The sequence below is a fragment of the Mirounga leonina genome, unplaced genomic scaffold (assembly GCF_011800145.1).
Source record: "Mirounga leonina isolate KUSES-001 unplaced genomic scaffold, KU_Mleo_1.0 Mir_165, whole genome shotgun sequence".
Taxonomy (NCBI): Eukaryota; Metazoa; Chordata; class Mammalia; order Carnivora; family Phocidae; genus Mirounga; species Mirounga leonina.
In genome coordinates, this window is record NW_023270415.1 from 38,821,734 (window position 1) to 38,838,519 (window position 16,786).

The 16,786-nt window shown below is 36.8% G+C and overlaps 1 protein-coding gene across 1 annotated transcript in view; it reads left to right on the forward strand.

Annotated features, from left to right (window-relative positions):
• SLC26A7 (solute carrier family 26 member 7) overlaps nt 1–16,786 on the forward strand; it is a 106,362-nt gene that overhangs the window by 25,248 nt on the left and 64,328 nt on the right. The window contains exons 2-3 of the mRNA XM_035011506.1: nt 1,955–2,065; nt 4,035–4,207. Of these exons, the coding sequence (XP_034867397.1) occupies nt 1,955–2,065; nt 4,035–4,207 (284 nt within the window). The remainder of the gene's footprint in view (nt 1–1,954; nt 2,066–4,034; nt 4,208–16,786) is intronic.

The following is a 16,786-nucleotide window of genomic DNA, read 5'->3' on the forward strand; positions in this document are numbered from 1 at the left end:
TGGTAAGGGTAGGAGATCTGAAGAAATTCTGTTTTTGAGTGGATTTTGCTATACATAGATTTTGTGGGGGATTAAAGAGAGACAGGGAGAAAGAGAGAGAGGGAGGGAAGCCAGAGGGAGGGAGAGAGGGGAAGAGGGAAAGAGTGAGAGGAAAAGAGAGAGAGAGGGAGGGAGAGAAAGAAAGGAGTTAATAAAACATAAATAGGTAGCTATTCACTAGGCAAGAGGTGAGGATCTCACTGCTTCTAGCTCTGTCTATACATTTTCTGCTGCAGATAGAATAAAAATGTAGCCAAATAGGGCAACTCCTATCCTGTTGATATTTATCACATTTATCAAAACTTAGTGTGCATATAATTCATCCAAGATGCTTTTGTTAAAAATGCTGCATGCAATTTTCCTTTGCCCCCATCATTGGTTTAGTAGATCTGGGTGATCTTCTGAAATGTGGGTCACATTTTTTCTTACCTGGAAACACTCAGTATTCCCACAGATGCTACTGTGCCAATAAAATGATACCCAGAAAATGTAGAAATGCTTCTCAAAGTGTGTGTGGAGATATTTTGCTTATGATGTTATCACTTTTACCAGGAAGACTCTCTGAACCAACGTTTTCTTGTAGACATTAATGTAATCAAGAGGAAAGGTAGCGGTCCCAAAGTAATGGTTTTTGGGATTGAAATTTATTTATTTATTTTTTTATTATTAATCATTGTATTAATTTTATTACATTAATAAATAAAAAAATTTGAGGAATGAGATATTAGAATCCTGCCATATTGGGAAAAACCCTGATGCTCAAGGAAAAATTCAAGAGTCAGGAGAGAAGGAGGAGGGCCATGGTTCCGAACTGAATGTGCTGGCTTCCTCCTTAGAATTCAAGCACAGCAAACAAGGGCCTGATTTCTTTGGGCATGTGCTGCCAGTGAAGACGGAGAGACTTCCTGAGAAGGCACGGTTCCACCTCCAATATGGTGCCCATGGCAATGGCTAATGGAGTTTCTTAGCCTGGTGGGCCTGAGGCAGCAACATAAGGGGCTGCATGTTTCTGTGTAATACCAAAAAAAGTCCCTTGGAGCTACTGAGACCCCAAGAAAAGAAAACAAAGAAAACTAAGCAGGCTCATGGACTGGGAGAGGGCTAGCAATGGCTGGGGAGACCAGAATGTAGGGATTTTGCAACCAGAGACAGTAACAAGCATGGTGGCCGCTGATAAAAGTCACCTACATGATGCCCAGCTACACATCCAGCAGACAGAGCAAGGACAGGTTGAAGGCTAACAATGAAGAGGGAATAAAGCACTTCAACTGGAGGCTAGTAGGACCAAAGTCTCTTTTCTGATATCCAAGAACTTGGGTGATTCTGAGGGAAAAGTCAGGAAAACAGTCAGAAGGAATCTTGAAATTGAATATTTCTTAAAAGTGACCAAAACCAAAACTAGACAGTAGATGTGTTAATAATGTTTTAAATTGCTGAGGAATCAGTCTGTCAGTCAGAATGAACCAGCACGGGACAGATCAGCTTGTCTTGCTCAACGACAGACATGTGGAGGGCTCCAGGGTAAGCTCAAGCTCAGGAAGAGGAGATTTACCAGGAAGCCAATGAGGTGTAACCCTCAGGGCCTCACCAGCATGGGCCCCGCCAAGGCCTTCTGTTTCTTTTCTTTTTTTTTATTCTTATGTTAATCCCCATACATTATATCATTAGTTTTAGATGTAGGGTTCCATGATTCATTGTTTGTGCATAATAGAATTGAAATTTAAATATGAACTATATGAAGGAATTTCCTGTTACTTAGGATAGTAATGCTAGAATCTCACTGAGCAATAATTAATTAGAATAATTAAGTCATAGTTCCTTTTGTCATTAAAAAAAATCGATACCCATTCTATTTTGTAGTGGACTGTATCTTGGAGTTATAAGATGGTCCTAATTACCTGGGTCTACTTGACAGGGTTGGCCTTCGCGATTCTCTCATCTGTGCACCCAGTGTTCGGTTTATATGGGTCTCTGTTTCCTGCCATCATTTATGCCATATTTGGAATGGGACGTCATGTTGCCACAGGTAATAATTTCTGTCTATGTTTATGCTTCTCATGTTACTAATGAAAGGGACTCAGAAGTGCTCATTAGAGGGGCACCTGAGTGGCACAGTTGGTTAAGCTTCTGACTCTTGGTTTCAGTTCAGGTTGTGATCTCAAGGTCATGAGATCAAGCCCCACATTGGGCTCCACACTGAGCGCAGTGACTGCTTAAGACACTCTCTCCCTCTCCCTCAGCGCCTCCCCTCCACGCTTGTGTGCATGTGCTCTCGCTTTTCCTAAAATAAATAAATCTTAAAAAAAAAAAAAAGAAGTGCGCATTAGTTACTGATTACATTTCCAAAGCAATTCTAACTTTACTTCTGAAAACCTCAGCAAATATTAGAGCAGGACATTTAACTCTCTGTGCCTCAGTTATTAAATATGTACTGTGACTTATTGCTATATTAATATGTAATCAAGGTTATTTTAAAGATTCTTTGCATTTTTAAGTTGTAAAAAGGTTGTAAGAGAAGGGCATATATTCTGAATTTACAGTGTAATGAGAGAAGGTAAGCTCTTTGAGGGAAAGAAAAAACTATTGAATTTAGTTACTCAAACACTGAAAAACATTTTTTTATGTAATTGATACTTGGACTAAATGATCTTTCAGGTTTCTTCCAAGCTGGAATCCATAATGCCCTTTAATTAGTATACTCTTACCTTGCCTACTTATGCATTACTAAAGAAAATCTGAACTATCACAAGTAGTCTGATAATAGAGCAAGCTGGTTAAAAACCTGGGTTGTAGAGTTAAATGGTTCTGGGTGTATGTCTTATTTGTTGTTTGCTATCTGCATGATCTTGGACAACATTATAAAGGCCTATTTGCTGCTTTCTGTATAGTGAAAAAAAAAATTCATATGATTGTAATGAAAATTAGATGAGATAGTTGATGTATAGTGTCTAATTTAGTACTTGCTATATAAGATTTAGTAAGTTAGTTATTATTATTATAAAAATGATACCCTAATCTTAAATATTAAGGTAATAATGATAAAAAATACTTTTTTTTTTTTTTAAAGATTTTATTTATTTTTTTGACAGAGAGAGACATAGTGAGAGCAGGAACACAAGCAGGGGGAGTGGGAGAGGGAGAAGCAGGCTTCCCACAGAGCAGGGAACCCGATGTGGGACTCGATCCCAGGACCCTGGGATCATGACCTGAGCCGAAGGCAGACGCTTAATGACTGAGCCACCCAGGCGCCCGATAAAAAATACTTTTAACTAGAAATATCCGTATAGGCATTTCTATTTATTTTGTGTGCTTAAGATCTCACCTCTAAGTATGTGTCTATTTCTTCAGTGGTCAGTTTGTGTTATTGATTGCATTGGTTTCCTATTTCTGATGTAACAAGTTACTGGGAGCTTAGTGGCTTGAAACAAGATAAATTTATTATCTATAGTTTTAGAAGTCAGAAGTCTGAAATGAGTGTACAGAGCTAATATTGAAGTGGAAGAGTTCACAATTAACCACTGAGCCTACTGAGGCTTTCATAATTATCATCTCCTTTATATTTTCCTCAAACCCTGAAAGGGAGGTATTAAATTATCCCCAGCTTACAGATGAAGTAATGCAGACTCAGGGTAATGTGCTTTAAGTCACATTATTGATAAATAGAGGACTTGCATTCGAGTCTAAGCTGTAATCTGAATCCCTGCCCTGAGGATATTCTCTGTGCACGTCTGCAGAGAGGTGAGAAAATGTAGGTATGGCCTGGGAAGAGCAAGTAGCTGGGTGTGGCTGTGTGTTGAAAGAATATGTGTATATGTAGGAAAGTTTCTGCTTCTTGCCTGGAGTGGAGTGAAGGGTGGATGAGTCAGGGTGCTGATAATGTTTCCAGTAGATCTATTTGGTTTTACACCATGGATTCAACTTTAATGGTGGAATCCAACCATTATCGTTGAGTCCGTTACTAACAGAAGATTCCTCCCACCCCCACCCTCTTTTAGGCACCTTTGCTTTGACATCCTTAATATCAGCCAACGCAGTGGAACGGCTGGTCCCTCTGAGCAGCCAGAACCTCAGCACACAGAGTAACACAAGCACACTGGGTTTATCGGACTTCGAGCTGCAAAGGATTGGTGTAGCTGCAGCTGTTTCCTTCTTGGGAGGTGTGATTCAGGTAAGTGGTACTGAGACCTGGGAATGGAGAAAGGGAGGCCATGGGAGGAAGGAAGGGAGGGAGGAAGGCAGGCAGGCAGTTGGTGCTTTGTTTTTATTTGTGTTCATGTCTTTGTATAGATGGATGAAGAGCTGATATGTTTTATCTTTATGGAAACACTGTCTACTACACAGAGTAGTTACTCTGTAAGTGCTAGTTGAATAAATGAATCAGAATCAAGAAATCAAAGTTACAGAGAAGCGGTTTTTTACTTTTCAAGAACGAACTTTGTAAAAAATGTTTTACAAAATGGAAAAGGCTTCCTTATACAGCAATGAGGCAGTCCTTGTGTTCATACAGTGACCGGATCGTCACTGTGGGATAAGGTAGGAGAAGCTCCTACAATGGGAAGGGACGTGACTAGATTTCTCGGGTCCTTCCCAATTTTTAGAGTTTATGATGTTAACTCCCCAGAGCAGTAACAAGTGGTATTTCATTTGTGCCGAAGACTGCCAGTGTGAGGGCTTTCGACTCAGACCTGCACCAGACTTTGCCCCTTCCAGCGTCAGGCAGCAGTTTTGTTGCCTGGTCTGCTCTAGTTTTTCTACTTCTTCAAAATATCGGGCTATGTAATTTGCTGTTTCTAATCAGTTGTCAGAATTAGATAATTCAGAAGTGTATAGAAAATAAATGTAGGACGGTACTGACTCTTAGACACGGAATTTGTCTGATAACCATTTTGGTTTATTCTTCTGTGTTATAATGAGTTATATGTGCACAGACTTCCTGGGTGACTATTTTCTGGGTTGACAGAGGCTCTGTTCTACAGTGTGACATTATTTATAAGGTCAAATATGGTGTAAAGGCCAACAAGGGAGAAAAATAGTTGATGATTGTCTGGAATTGGAGGGTTAGAAGAAAAGATGTGATCTAGAGGGAAGGAAAACAGAAATTCCTAGAACTACATTGCCTTCTAACGATGTAAAAAGGGTGGGAGAATTTAGGATGTAAGACCAATCCTAACTCAACTCTTCCCAGTTCTTTAGAGAATAGATTATGTGAGGGCAGCTTTGCCTAGGAAGCTACCAGACTAGGAGGCTAATAGGTATTGTGTGCGGCGATGGTTGTGCTTTCATGAAACACAGACTGGTTGCCTGAATACCCTATAACCTTCGTTTTATTTTTTCAAACGCGGATGATGTCCATGTATTCTGAGACTTGCACAGGCAAGCTTAGTGGGCTCTTCTCCCTCCATTGGCCACCGTGAGGCTCTAATGGACCTCTCATCTGTGTCCATCTCAGAAATAATCAACCATGTGAATTGGTGATTCAAAAATGGGTATGTTGCCATAGATTTGCTATAGGTTTTCCTCAATTTCTCCTCATTTAAAATAAAATAATAATCTCTGTGTTAACACAGCAAAAATAATATCACTATTCCTCCTGATCCCATTATCTACCATTCATATCTCTCTTTGAATTTATGATTTTTACTAGGTTTGGACTTTCTGATATTCTTTTAAGCATGGAACAAGTAGTTTTAAGTGTATATTAGTATTTTTAAAAATCCAAGAAAGTATATAACTCACAGTAAGACCCAGCAACCTTCTGCTTTGTCTCATTTTAACCATTTTCCATAGTTTAAAACAATCATCAGGTATTTTGTTATTATCTAGCATATTTGGATTGAGAATTTAAATGATAATAAAATATAAAAGTAAAAGCCAGGATTCTAACAACATAAAAAATAAATGTCTCATTTCTCAGAATGAAACTCCCTAGAATCATGAGAGTAAAACAGGATATTATTAAAGATAATAAAAATAATTTGGTTTTCATGGACTTCTATTACATGTAAAATCTGATCCAGAGAGTCACATGTTTTGTCTTATAACTTCATCAAACATCTGTTTTCCTTTGTCTTTTGCTCCGATCCTGGATATGTGACCTACGTTTTAGCCAATTTTTGAACAGATGGCTGGAATGTATTTGACCTCCAAACTCATCTATCCCTTGTCAACCAGAACCCTAGGGTCTGTGGGATTTGTTGCAGCCAGCTTTTCGGTCATTTTTCCTTTCCTCCTTCAGATTTGAAACCTCCTGAATATGAGGGCAGTCCCAGGGTTTCCAGCTTCTACAAACACAGACAGTGTTTGTTTACCTTGTTTTATTTATGTTTAATTCCAACTGATGGAACTATTTAGGTTAATAAAATTATATTAAGGTGTTTGAAATAGTCACATCCAATCTGGTTGACAAATTGTGTATCAGTTGGAAATGCTCTCAGCTATAAGTAACTGAGAACCCTACTATGGGAGGCTTACTTATACAGACATTTATTGCATTTTGTGTCACAAGAGGTCATGGCAGACAACAGGTTCTTCAACGTCTGGCAAACCATTCAATTGATGAGCTGATCTGCCTTTTTTATTAGATAATAAGGTCCCTTTGACTTAGTGCTTTTCCTCTTTTGCCTTCTCTTCTGGTAGTTCATCAATAACCTTTCCCCCTAGATTGTTGCTTTTATTTATCTAACTTCCTTTCCCATGCAACTGTTTCTCTACTTCTTTATTGGACTTATGTTCCTTAACATTGTCTTAATGATTCTAGTATGTCTTTCTCTTTTTTAGAAGAAACTATGGCATAAAATGATAAAGGAATTAGAATTAAGATGTATACTTATAGTGAACTCTTTTCATACCATAAAATTTCTGATTTTATTTTGAGATTGCTTCTTTTTTTGCCTTTCTTTCAGCTTTCTGTACAACCATAATATTTTGGTTTGTTTTCTACATAAGACATTATTTGGAACACAAGGTTTTTGAGGTTACAGTATCTTAATCTGTTTTCCAGTTTTCATAGCACTTAGCCTAGCACTCCACACATAGTAGATTCATAGGAAAGTTGGTGAATTAAATGAGCTATTCAGAATCTGAAAATCAAGAAATAGCAGACATCATGCCAGGTAATAATTTTGTGATTTTAAAAGAATTGAGTCTGACATTTGTTGACTTAATTATTATAACAGGAGGAGACTCTGAAAAAAGGTACATCAGAGAACTGTCATTCTCCCCAGCCCACCTCCAGTCTCCCTGTCCTTTCTGCTTTATTCTCACCCACCTCCTATAGGTAACCTGTCTCGTTCATTTCTGGTTTATACTTTCGCAAAATGAGTGTTTTCTTATTTACCCTTCTTTCTTACATGGAAGTTAGCATTCTTTTTTTTTTTTTTAATTTTTTTTTTTGAAGTTAGCGTTCTTTTGTGTTTGACTTTCTTCACTCAACAGTAGTATATCCTGGAAATCATTCCATGTCAGCTCCTAGAAATGCCATCCCTGCTTTTTTATTGCTGCATTGTGCTCGGTTGTATGGATATGCCATTGTTTATTCAACACATCTCCTATATTTGGGCATTGAAGTTGATTCCAGCTTTTGCATTTGTAAACAATGCTACTGTGTATGTGTATATGTATTTTCATATTGGTGGTGGTGTCTGTTCAGGGTGAATTCCTAGAATGGGATTACTGGATCAAAAGGTCAATGAATATGTGCTTTTGTTTGATATTTTCAAATTACCTACCAAAAGGGTTGTAGCAGTTTGCATTCCTACAGAAATACATGAGAGCACCCTCAGCCTCACCAACAGAACGTGTTGTCAGATTTTACGTTTTAATCCAACCAGATAGGTAGGAAATCATATTCAAGGGTAATTTGCATTTCTTAAATTATGAGTGATGGCAAATTATAACATCTTTGCATATGTTTAAGACCATTTTGTATCCATTTTGTAGATTGTATTTTGTGTTCATATATTTTTCTAATTTTTCTATTAGGGTTTTGGTCCTTTTCCCCCCAAATTTTAAGAGTTCTTCATATATTATGGATATTAGCCCTTTATTTGTGATATATGCTGCAAGTATTTTAGTCTAATTAGACATGCAATTTATTTTACCATGCAAATGAAAAAATTTATGTAGTCGGATTTATCAGTCACTCTTTAAATTGCCCCTGGACTTTGTCAATATTAGAAAGCTTTCCCTTACACTAAGTGTATAGAAGAATTCACCATATTTTAAAAAATTTATTAAGTTATTTTCTATATGAATTTTTTTTTTAATATTGACTTTTCTGGTCAGTGTGGAGTTAATTCTTGTGTGTGGTGGGAGATAAGAATCTAATTGTATTCTTTTTCTAAGTGGTTGCCCAGTTGGGCCAGTGACATTTATTAAAAAGCTCACCCTTGCTTCTGTGATTTATGATGCCACCTATAGCATTTCCACATTTGCTTAGATCTGATTTCTTCTATTCTATTCTGTTCTATTCTACTGGTCTGGAAATGTATTCTAGTGGCAGGAGCACCCTGTTTTAATTATGGAGACTTCTAGTGTGGTTTAATCTGGTAGGACTGGTGTACTTTGTAGGTTTTACATCTTAGTGTGTTTTTGGCTATTCATGCATGTTTGTTCTTTCTTCTGAACTTTAGCATCAACTTGTCTAGCTCCACTTAAAAAAAGTTGTTGATATTTTCATTGGGATTGTGTTTAATTGACATCTTTATGGCATGGAGTTATCTTATCCAAGAACAGATGCCTTTAGTTTTGTTCAAGTCTACTTTTGTTAGACTTTCAAGTCTTTCAGGAGGGTTTCCTCATATGTTTTGCACATTTATTCCTAAGTATGTCGTCATCTTTGTTGCTATTATACATGGAGCTTTCTTTACCATTATGTCCTTCAGCTTGTTATTGTTTCTGTCTGTAAAAGCTATAGATTTTTTTCCCACTCATTTCTTTATTTAACAAATATATCTGTTAAGATGCTGTCAGCTGCAGAAAATATAATTTGTACACAAAAGTGGCTTAAAAGATAGAGTTTAGTGTTTCATATGACAAGAATTCTGGTAGTAGCAGAGTTCCTGGTTGGTTAATTCAGTAACTATAATTCCATCAATAGCCTATATTTTTTATAGCTTCCTGCTATGCCATCCTTGGCCAGTTACTTTTCTTCCTGGGTGACCCCTCAGTCCATGACTGCATGGTTTCAAAATGCTGCCATCATGTCAGGCACCATGTCCTCACACAATCACATCAAGACTCAGAAAAATGTCTCTCCTTGTGCATCTCTTTGTCAGGAATAAAAACTGACCCTAGAAAGTCCCTGGTGGATTTCTCCTGCTTGGAAATATCACATGCCCATTCTTAAATGAATTGCTAGTGGGGTGGGGATAATATCACCATAATTGTCTTAGACTAATTAAAATTTTTCTCTGGGATATAGAAAGGAACTCCTTCTTTGAATACCTCACAAAAAGAAAAGTGAACAAATTGGGATTCTGCTAGTGATAAAGAATTTGATAGTTGTTAGAAACATTAAACATCAGTGCCAGGCACTTAATAACTTTTTGGAACTCTACTCTGGCCAGCTATCTGCTAGACATAGGGAAAACTGGAATGAGAGAATAGGCTCAGGTCACTTTTCATAGAAGATATAGTCTAGTAGGGAGAAGGGTAACTGAACAAGTCATTATCAAGAAAAAATAGTATTATTTTTGGATAAGAAAAGTGAATAAGCAAGCTCCAGTATTGTATACATGTACATATGGGTGCTTGGGTCTGTTCATTATATATCCTGATACCTTACTGAATTGTTTTTTGTTTTTTTACTATTTGAATGAGTTTTATTATTCATTGATTTTTTTAAGTATTTTCTAGAGGTACTTTTACTTTTTTACAAATTAATATAACTCATGATTTCTCTTGTTCAGTTGCATTAGATGGTACCTCTGCTATAATGGTAAATAATAGTGGAAACAGTAGGTTTTTTTTTTTTTTTTGCCTTTTCTTGAACTTGCTTAAAATGCCATTAGCATCTCCATTAAGATGCTAGTCTTGAGAATAGAGTATATAAATTTACCATGTTAAAAAATTATTTATTGTTTTACATTTTTGTGTATTTAATAGAAATTAGAAAAAGTGTTGAATATTGATGCAAGCTTTTTCAGCATCTATAGAGATAATCCTGTGATTTTTTTTTCCTCTGAAATCTATTGTATGTTATATTAATGGATTTCCTAACATTGAACCAACCTTAAATCGCTCAAATGACTCCCACTTGATCATGGTGTGTTTTATTCTTAATGTGGTTTTGGATTCCGTTTATTAATTTTTTTTTTAGATTTTATTTATTTATTTGAGAGAGACAGAGAGAGCACGAGTCAGGGGAAGGGCATGGGGAGAAGGAGAAGCAGACTCTCCACTGAGCGTGGAGCCAGATGCAGGCTGGATGGGCTCAGTTCCATGACCCTGAAGATCATGACCTGAGCCAAAGGCAGATGCTTAACCGACTGAACCACCTAGGCACACCTGGTGGTAATTTCTTGATAACGTTTTCTATTTCTTCTATAAAGTTGTCATGTGCAGCACTCTGTCTCCGGTATGGTCAAATTTGGTAATCTGTATTTCCCTAGAATATTGTCCTTTCTATCTAGTCTTTCAAATTTACTTGTATGTAGGTCTTTGATTTCTTATGATTTTTAAACAGTTTCTTGTTTTAATGTTTTTTTTCTTTTTTTTTAAAGATTTTATTTATTTATTTGAGAGAGAGAGAATGAGAGAGAGCGAGTACATGAGAGGGGGGAGGGTCAGAGAGAGAAGCAGACTCCCTGCCGAGCAGGGAGTCCGATGCGGGACTCGATCCAGGGACTCGATCCAGGGACTCCAGGATCATGACCTGAGCCGAAGGCAGTCGCTTAACCAACTGAGCCACCGAGGCGCCCCTTGTTTTAATGTTTTCTGCTTTGACATTTTTTAGTTTTATATTTGCACTTCGCTCTTCTTTTCTTGATCAAGTTAGCTAGTGATTTGTCTATGTTAATTCTTTAAGAAAAAAGTAGGATTTTGAAAGTCTACTTTTTCTATTGCTACCTCTGCTTTTAATTTTATTTCCTTTCTTTTGTTATTTTTTTAGTTTATTCTTTTTCTAGTTTTTGAGTTGGGAATTCAATCATTTATTATAATTTTAAAAGTTTTATTGATAAATGCATTTAGTGCATTTAGTGAATTTTCCCATGCTCTTTGCTTGAAATGTTTTCTATACATTCTGATAGTGTTTTACTGTCAATAGTTTTTAGAAATTCAGTACTTTCAGTTTATATTTCCCCTTCCACCCAACAATTATTTAGGAAAAGGTTTTAAATTTCCAAACAAATGGGCCTTTTTGTTTTTTAATTTTGCCAATAATTTCTGGTGTTATTGCACTGTGGTCAGAGAGAGCTGTTTGTAATAGTTCTACATTTTCTAATTTACTGATGTTTTCCTTGCAACCTAATATATGATCAATTTTTGTGAATGTTTCATGAGCACTTGGGGAGAAGAAGGCATAGTCTCTTAGTGTATAGCTGTAAGTTCTACCTTATTGATTAAGTTATTAAGTTTTCAATATTCTTATTCATTTTTTTGTCTACTTGATCTTTCTTGCACTGAGAATGATGCATTCCTTACTGTAGGCTGCTTTCACCAGAATAAACAGACTTGCCTTGTAGTGGTTTGATTATCTTTTAGGTAAGCTGTTTATGTGTACATCTTAAACAAAAATGCTTTCAAATATCTCTCATTCATTGTCATTCAGGCAAAGAAGTAATTCCTGTTTCTCTTCTCTCTTACCATTTTTTTTATATTGCTAGTATAAAGTGCACTTATACAACCACAATAATGTAATGTGATAGGTTTCTATGTTGTATATTAGATTATGGGCCCTTTAAAAACAGCTTTATTGAGGTATAATTGCCACACATAAATTCCATGTATTTAGAGTGTGCAACTTGATGTTTTGACATATGCATGAAACCAACACCACAATCAAGATAGTGAAAATATCTGTGACTCCCCTACATTTTTCCTTGACACTTGACCTTCTCAGTGCTTTAGGACCCCCACCTTCCATCAACCATGAATCACTCTGATTTGTTTGCATTTTCTAGAGTTTCATAAAAACATATTCACTGTATTATTTTTTTGTCTGGTTTCTTTCCCTCTGCGTAATTTCACTGTTGTTGATATTCTAGTTTTTTTGTAATGGTTTTGTAGCATAGCGAGGACCTCTGTGATTAGGACTCATGCAGTATCTGATCGTAACTGAACTCTCTGGTCTGGAAATTTTTTGTTTCCATTTGTACATCTATTCCTAAGGTACATTAAGTGTCTCATCTTGGAAAGAAAGTCTTTCTGTTGTAACTGATGCAATTTTGTGCTATTAGTGTTACTTTTCAAAAAAAATAAAAAAGAAACATTTTCTAGCCAAAAAACAGTAGCAGCCAAGAGAGGAATTGCTTGCTCACTCATAGCAATGAGGTGTTAATTTCAAGGCAAGGCGGAACCTTTTAAAAATGCCAATATCACTAAGCATTTCTGTTGGGGAAACAAACATTCAATAAAAGTTAAGGCACTTTTTAAAAACCATTGTTTTCTTCTCCCTGTAGCTTTTATTATTCTCATGTTGGGCATCTTGCCCATTACTTTTTCCAAGAACTGAGAGGGGTCTGGGATTGTCCCCTGCCCATTTACTTCTGGAAGTTTTCCCAAGCTCTACTTTTCTGAAGCAACTGTGGTACAGGATTTCTGCCCTGGAGGACATGGGTATATACAGCTCCTTTGTTTGACAGTTGCACAAGCATGGGGTGACACAGGTGGGGGTGTTTAGTGGCACAGAGCCTTGTATTATTGTGCTGGTGCATTCTGGAAGCACACAGGCTTACGTCTTCAAGAATGATAGAAACCAACTGCAGACCCAAATAGGAGATTTTCATTTACTTTTAGTTTTGTACTAAACATTTTTTGGGTGTATTAAATACTGGGATCATGAATATAGGAAAGATTTAAGATATAAACTAGTTTAACCTGACTATTCAACACATCGTACATACCGCTTCCAGAAAAATCATTGACTTCATCTTCTGAAGTGCAGGGGGAAGATGATCTAAAATTTCTTTTGATGACGTTTCACTGTTTCACAACCATTATAGTCAGGAAGTCATTACATCGTTTAATCTAAATCTTTCCAGCTGTATTTGTACCTGGCGAAGCTAAGGAGTAATACACTTAAAAGTAGAATTATAACATCTTTAAAATTATAAAAATAAAAATTTTTCACATTGAAAATAATAATAATAATAATAATAATAAAAGTATTTATTATCCTACTATATGCCAAGCTCTGTTCTCATCTTAGTGCATGTATTCATACATTCAATCCCCATCATTTTATGAAATAAGTCATTTTATTCTTCCCATTATACAGATGAAGATGCTGAAAGGTGAAGTGACTTCTATTTAGAATCTCACAATTAGGAACTAGCCAAGTAGGAGTTGGACTCCAGTATAACAGCCTCTTAACTGCTATGCTAGCTCTGGCTTTCTAGACTCATACTGAGACAGGAAGCAAGGAAACTCCATCCAGTAACTTCTAAGGCCAGGCACTGTGTGTGTTCTTTCCACATTTCACCTCCTTAATGGTAGCAGCAGCCTCTGCACTAGACGTGACTTGAATGGTGGGGCAATGGCTTTGGCTGGACAACTGTGTGCCTGCCAATTCTCCAGGCACTCAAGGTCCTTTTCCATGTCACTTGCATGTCCTTCAAGGCTCAGCTTAAATAGAATCATCTCAGAGAAGCCTTCCCTGATATCTCTGGACGTGGTTATAAGTGATTACCCCCACTGCCTTCGGTAAGACATTGCTCATGACTTACACGATGGGACTTTTCTATCTACCAGGAAATATTTTCTGCATATTTACACCTGCCTTTCTAGACTCTGAGTCTCTGGAGAAGAAACTGTTTATCTCTATAATTCCAGTAGCTAGTATTTAATAGATGCAAGTTGAATAACTTGAATAAGAAAAAGGTCAATTAAATGTTAATGATATCACTTATGTTAAGTAGCCAAAATTAAATGGAGTTTTTTTTTTTTTTACTTTTATCAATTTACCATTTTCTCCCTCTATCCCTGACCAGAATATAGGGAATGTGTTTATATCTGTTTAAACTGTAAACAGTTATTAATGAAAAAGGAGTAAGAAAATGTAGTATAATTTTCTAATTTGATTATGTATTTTGTCAGATCCGTCCCACTGAAATGTGAAGACCTAGTCAGTGAAATCTCCCACCTCTTCCCACAGCTTCCCCCATCCACCACCCAGTGAAAAATAGAAATACAACCACTTCCCATACCCCTGTGTCTTTTAATACTATCATGCTCCAATCATCCCATCCTACAATGTCATTGTTTTCTATAACTGGGGCAGAAAGGAAGGCAGACGGGTCAAATCACTGTCCACCCTTAGCACTTCTGATTCTCATCGCCTCTTGCGTTAGAGGCTTTGTTTTCCAGAAAAGTCTGAGAACTGAAAAGATTATGGCGCCTCTTTCAACCATGTAATTCCAAATAAAAATAATTCTTAACCCCAGTGAATTTCTGATATATTTGACAATAAAAAATCAAATGAAAAATAAACTATTTCCTAAGCCTATGATCAATTTGCCTCCGGATTATCTAACACTTGGCTCATTTCTGTTCTCCATTCCTGCTGTGTCCAGCTTAGGTGCTTTTCTGTCCTTTTTCTTTTAGTTTCTCCTCTTATACTGACCTATTAAATGGCCATTTTTCCCAAATTTTATCATCAGATTAATCCTACCAAAGCCCAGCTCTTATTTTTGAGCCAGAGTGCAACACACTTCTTGGCAAAATTAGGTGTTTAATAAATGTATGGAAGAGTGATGTCACTCACTCCTGCAAAACTCTCTTTTCACTACTTTTAAGGTGCTGCATATTCTGACTTCAAAATGTCTTACTTTATTTTCTATTACTCCCTTTAGGCTAGTTGTGCTCCTTCTGAACTAGCAGCTGTCTTCTGAACATATCCCATGCTGTTCTGCTTTATACTCATATTCTTCCCTCTTTCTGGAATGCTTTCTAATAACTTCTCCCGCTTGGATTTCTTCTTATGTGTCAAGGCACAAGTTTACCCCCTATCCAGCATAATTCCCTTCTCTCTGAAATCTATGGTGTGTTTTCTATTCCTCTCTTTTATATGTGTGCACACTTGTCTTGGTGTGGTTATTTACACACATGTCATACTTTTGAAGCCCAGCTGTCTGAGATCCTCTAAAGGTCTCTCTTCTCCCCCACGCCCACGTGTGCAGAACTCAGGAACTCGTCACGAGCAAGACACACGTTGGGGAAAAATGTCGATTTACCTGAAGATTCTGTAGAAGACGTGGAGGAGGTTTTCTTTTCTTTCCCTTTTTAAAAACTTTTTGTTTTAGAATAATTTTAGATTTCAGTAAAGTTACAAAGAGAGCAGAGCTACCACCTACCCCATCCACCTACAGTTTCCCCTATTATTAACATCTTACATTGGTGTGGTACATTAGTCACAATTAATGAACCCAGACTGATACATTGCTATTACCTGAAGTCCATATGTAGTATTCAGCTTTCCTTAATTTTTACCTAATGTCATTTTTCTGTTCCAGGATCTTATCCAGTACACCACATTACATTTAATTGTCCTGTCTCCCATTAGGCTTCTCTCTCTCTCTTTTTTTTTTTAAAGAGTAAAAGTAGATTTAATGAGGGAAGACAGAGAATTTGGTTTTGCACACTTTAATTTTTAGACATCTTAGTTACATTTTGAATACACAATAAAAGGTCTTAAAACTGAACTAGATCTACAACATTGTGAGCTTCTACAGCTTAAGAGATTTTTCTTAGAGAAGTCATGAATTTTTTCCCCTTTATAGACTTTTGCAACCTGTTTTGAACAGGACAAGTTGAAACAGGTTTGCCCTGTAGAATATTAAAAGAGCATGGACTTCAGGGTAAGATCTGATAGAGAGGAAATGTTGAATTCTGACTGAGATTCCTCAAGAGTGGAACTGATGGTTGTTATCCCTCAGGATGTGCAAGGATGGAATCCCTTGCAGTAGGACACCTACAGTATGCAGTTTGCACAGTTATTCAATAAGTGTTGATTTCTTTCCTTCATAATCTTAAATCACAACACAAATACTTAATATGTTTTAAGAACCACTTAAACTTCCTGCAGGCTGATCTGCAGTCAGTATACAATCTTTCAGCCAAAATTCCATTTCTTGCAACTATGCAACAAAGATTGTTTATAATAATGTGTTGACCAAAGACAAGGTATTGATGGAATCAAAGGTCCCATTAGGCTTCTCTTAACTATGTAAATGAGACTTTTCTTGTTTTTGATTACCTTGACAGTTTAAGAAATTCTGGTCAGTATTCTGTAGGTCCCTCAATTGGGATTTGTCTGATATTTTTCTCATGATTAGACTGGGGTTATGGAATTTTAGGAGAAAGACCAAGGGAGATAGAGTGACATTCTGATTACATCATATCAGCAGTCTAGACTATCAGTATAACTTATCATCCTTGATGTTAACCTTAATCACTTGGCTGAACTAGTGTTTGTCAGCTTGCTCTAATGTAAAGTTTCTCTATTCCCCTCCTTTCCACACTGTATTCTTTGGAAAGAAGTCAATATGCAGAGCGCACGCTTAAGAGGCGGGAGTTACCTTAAGTGAGG